At 53.7% G+C, this 2,326-nt stretch overlaps 1 protein-coding gene across 1 annotated transcript in view; it reads left to right on the forward strand.

The window, feature by feature from the left end:
- Nucleotides 1-2,288, forward strand: part of LOC110390421 (T-cell surface glycoprotein CD8 alpha chain-like) — a 4,117-nt gene extending 1,829 nt beyond the window's left edge. Inside the window, 3 exon segments of the mRNA XM_021381733.1 lie at nt 188-764; nt 1,150-1,245; nt 1,897-2,288. Of these exon segments, the coding sequence (XP_021237408.1) occupies nt 188-764; nt 1,150-1,245; nt 1,897-2,150 (927 nt within the window). The 3' untranslated portion in view covers nt 2,151-2,288.
- Nucleotides 2,289-2,326: the final 38 nt, after the last annotated feature.

A 2,326-nucleotide genomic window follows, 5' to 3' on the forward strand; every position in this document is an offset into this window, starting at 1 on the left:
GGCACTGCAGCGCGATACGCAGCAGGAACAGAGCCTGTTCAGACAGGTGTTGCTGGAGGGGATGGGGAAGGGGAGAGAGGGGGCACTGAGCACTTTTTATTGGGGAATCACTCGGCAGAAGCTGGGAAACAGCATCTGCCACAGGAAGGCAGCTGAAGGTCTGCTCTGAAGGGCACCATCCACCTAGAGAGCGAGGCTGTGTCAACGCAGAGTCCCCAGGGACTGCAGCACAGCACCCAAGTGTGCTGGATGGCGAGGCCCTCCCTCCACATTCACCCTCACAGCCCGGCTGCCTGCCTGCCTGCCACGCACCAGTGGGGAAGATCCCTGCCTAAAGGCCCTGGGAGTTCTTCCCGAGCAGGACGTGACAGGACATGGCCAACTTCTGCCCACAGGCTGCACCGGCACCCAGGGATATGGGTACACAGTGGTGGCCAGGTTCCTCAACAGGAATGTGAAGCACCCCCAGGAGGGACAGCGGCTGGAGCTGGAGTGCCTCAATTATGACAGTGACAGTGGTGTCTCCTGGATCCGCCTGGACAAGGATGGGACCCTTCACTTCATTGCTTATACTCCCACGTACTCACGGACCACCTTCTTGGGGAATGAGAAAACATCCTCAAGATTTGAAGGGTCAAAACAAGGCAATTCCTATCGGCTGGTGGTGAAGTCCTTCAGGGCACAGGACCAGGGGACCTATTTCTGCGTCACCAACATCTACCAGGTGCTGCATTTCAGCACTGGACAACCCGCCTTCTTCCCAGGTCAGTAACAGCTTCACCCACCTCGCGTACACCCACCACCCCTGCCTGTGCCTTTTCAACGCATCCCATCGCCCACACTCCCCATCTCCCTGCTTCTTTGCACAACCCGTCTCATCACACACGCACTGCTCCTCCTCATACAGGCTCCCTGCCCACCAGCATCCCAGGTCCCTCAAAACATTGTTCCTAATAAGGAAGATCTCTGAGTGTGCTGCTAAGGAATTAAGAACCCTGAGCTTTCTATTGCCATGGTTGGGCTGTATTTTGCCATATAAGTTCTCAAAATGGGCCCTACTAAGTTCCTCCTGTGTTGGGTGATTCCTCGGAGGGGTGGCTGAAGGCGGTTTTATTCTATTTTGCTGTGTTCTTCCTTTTCTCCTTACAGTCATAACAACAACAGCAGCACCCACCACACCCGCTGCCACCACCCACAGCAGCCAGCTCACCAGCAAGGACATCTCCCGGCACAGCCCAGGCCCAGGTAACACAGCTGCAGGGAGGCAGGGGCTCTCCCTGCACTGCTGATTTCCTTGGAAGAGCAGGAATTAAAGGCTGCACTGAATGCAGGCATTTGGGGATATGAGGACAACAGAACATTTTCATCTTTCTCAGAGAGCTGCCAGTGAGGGGATGACACCACCGCAAGAGCTCAGAATTTATGAGGGTGCTGCTAAGAAATTCTGAGCCCACAGACAGCAGGTTCCATGGCTGGGCACCTCAGCAAAGCAAGCACACCTCACATCAGAGTGTCAGGGCATCACAGGTCAAAATGGGCCCTGCAGAGTCTCCCTTGTGCTGGCCACAAGTTTACATATGGCTATGCAGGGATGGGAGAAGGCTGTCTTGACCTATCTCACTGCATCCATCCATTTTTCCATCCACTCACAACAACAGCAGAACCCACCACACGCACTGTCACCACCCAGAGCAGCCACGGCACCAAGAAGGACAACTCACAACAGGGTGCAGATCCAGGTAACCCAGCACTGGGGAGGCAGGGGCTCTGCCTGCAGTGCTTCTGTGATCAGAAGGGGCCAAATTAATGTCTGTGCTGGCTACAGGCATTTCAGAACGCAGGGACATGTCTGCAGCAGAGCCTTTCCTCCTTCCTCTCTCTCCTTTCTTCCTGCAGGAACAAGCAACGAGAACACACTGAGTTCCTGCTGTAAATTGATCCTGTGGGTTAACCTGGCTTGTGCCTGCCTCCTGCTCCTCACTGCCATAACCATCACCATCGTGCTCTGCCAAAGTAAGTCGCACCCTCACACCAAAGAGCACAGCCCGCTCCTCCAGGGGAAGGGGCTCTCTGCCTATTGCCCTCACGCACCTATTGCGTATCCAGGACACAGGCAATACAAAGGGACGGCTCTTAAAATTCTTTTCTAGACTTTCCTCATCTATAGATTCAGCTTGAAAAGTATTTATCCCATACTACACTGTGAGACAATAATTGAAAACACAGAAACCTGATTCTACCAGACTACACTGTCTCCACCATCCTGAAATACATATATCATGGCTGGAAGTAGCAAAACCCAAAGCACTGTGGAATAACAGGAGAA

Source organism: Numida meleagris, unplaced genomic scaffold (assembly GCF_002078875.1).
Source record: "Numida meleagris isolate 19003 breed g44 Domestic line unplaced genomic scaffold, NumMel1.0 unplaced_Scaffold1014, whole genome shotgun sequence".
Lineage (NCBI taxonomy): Eukaryota > Metazoa > Chordata > Aves > Galliformes > Numididae > Numida > Numida meleagris.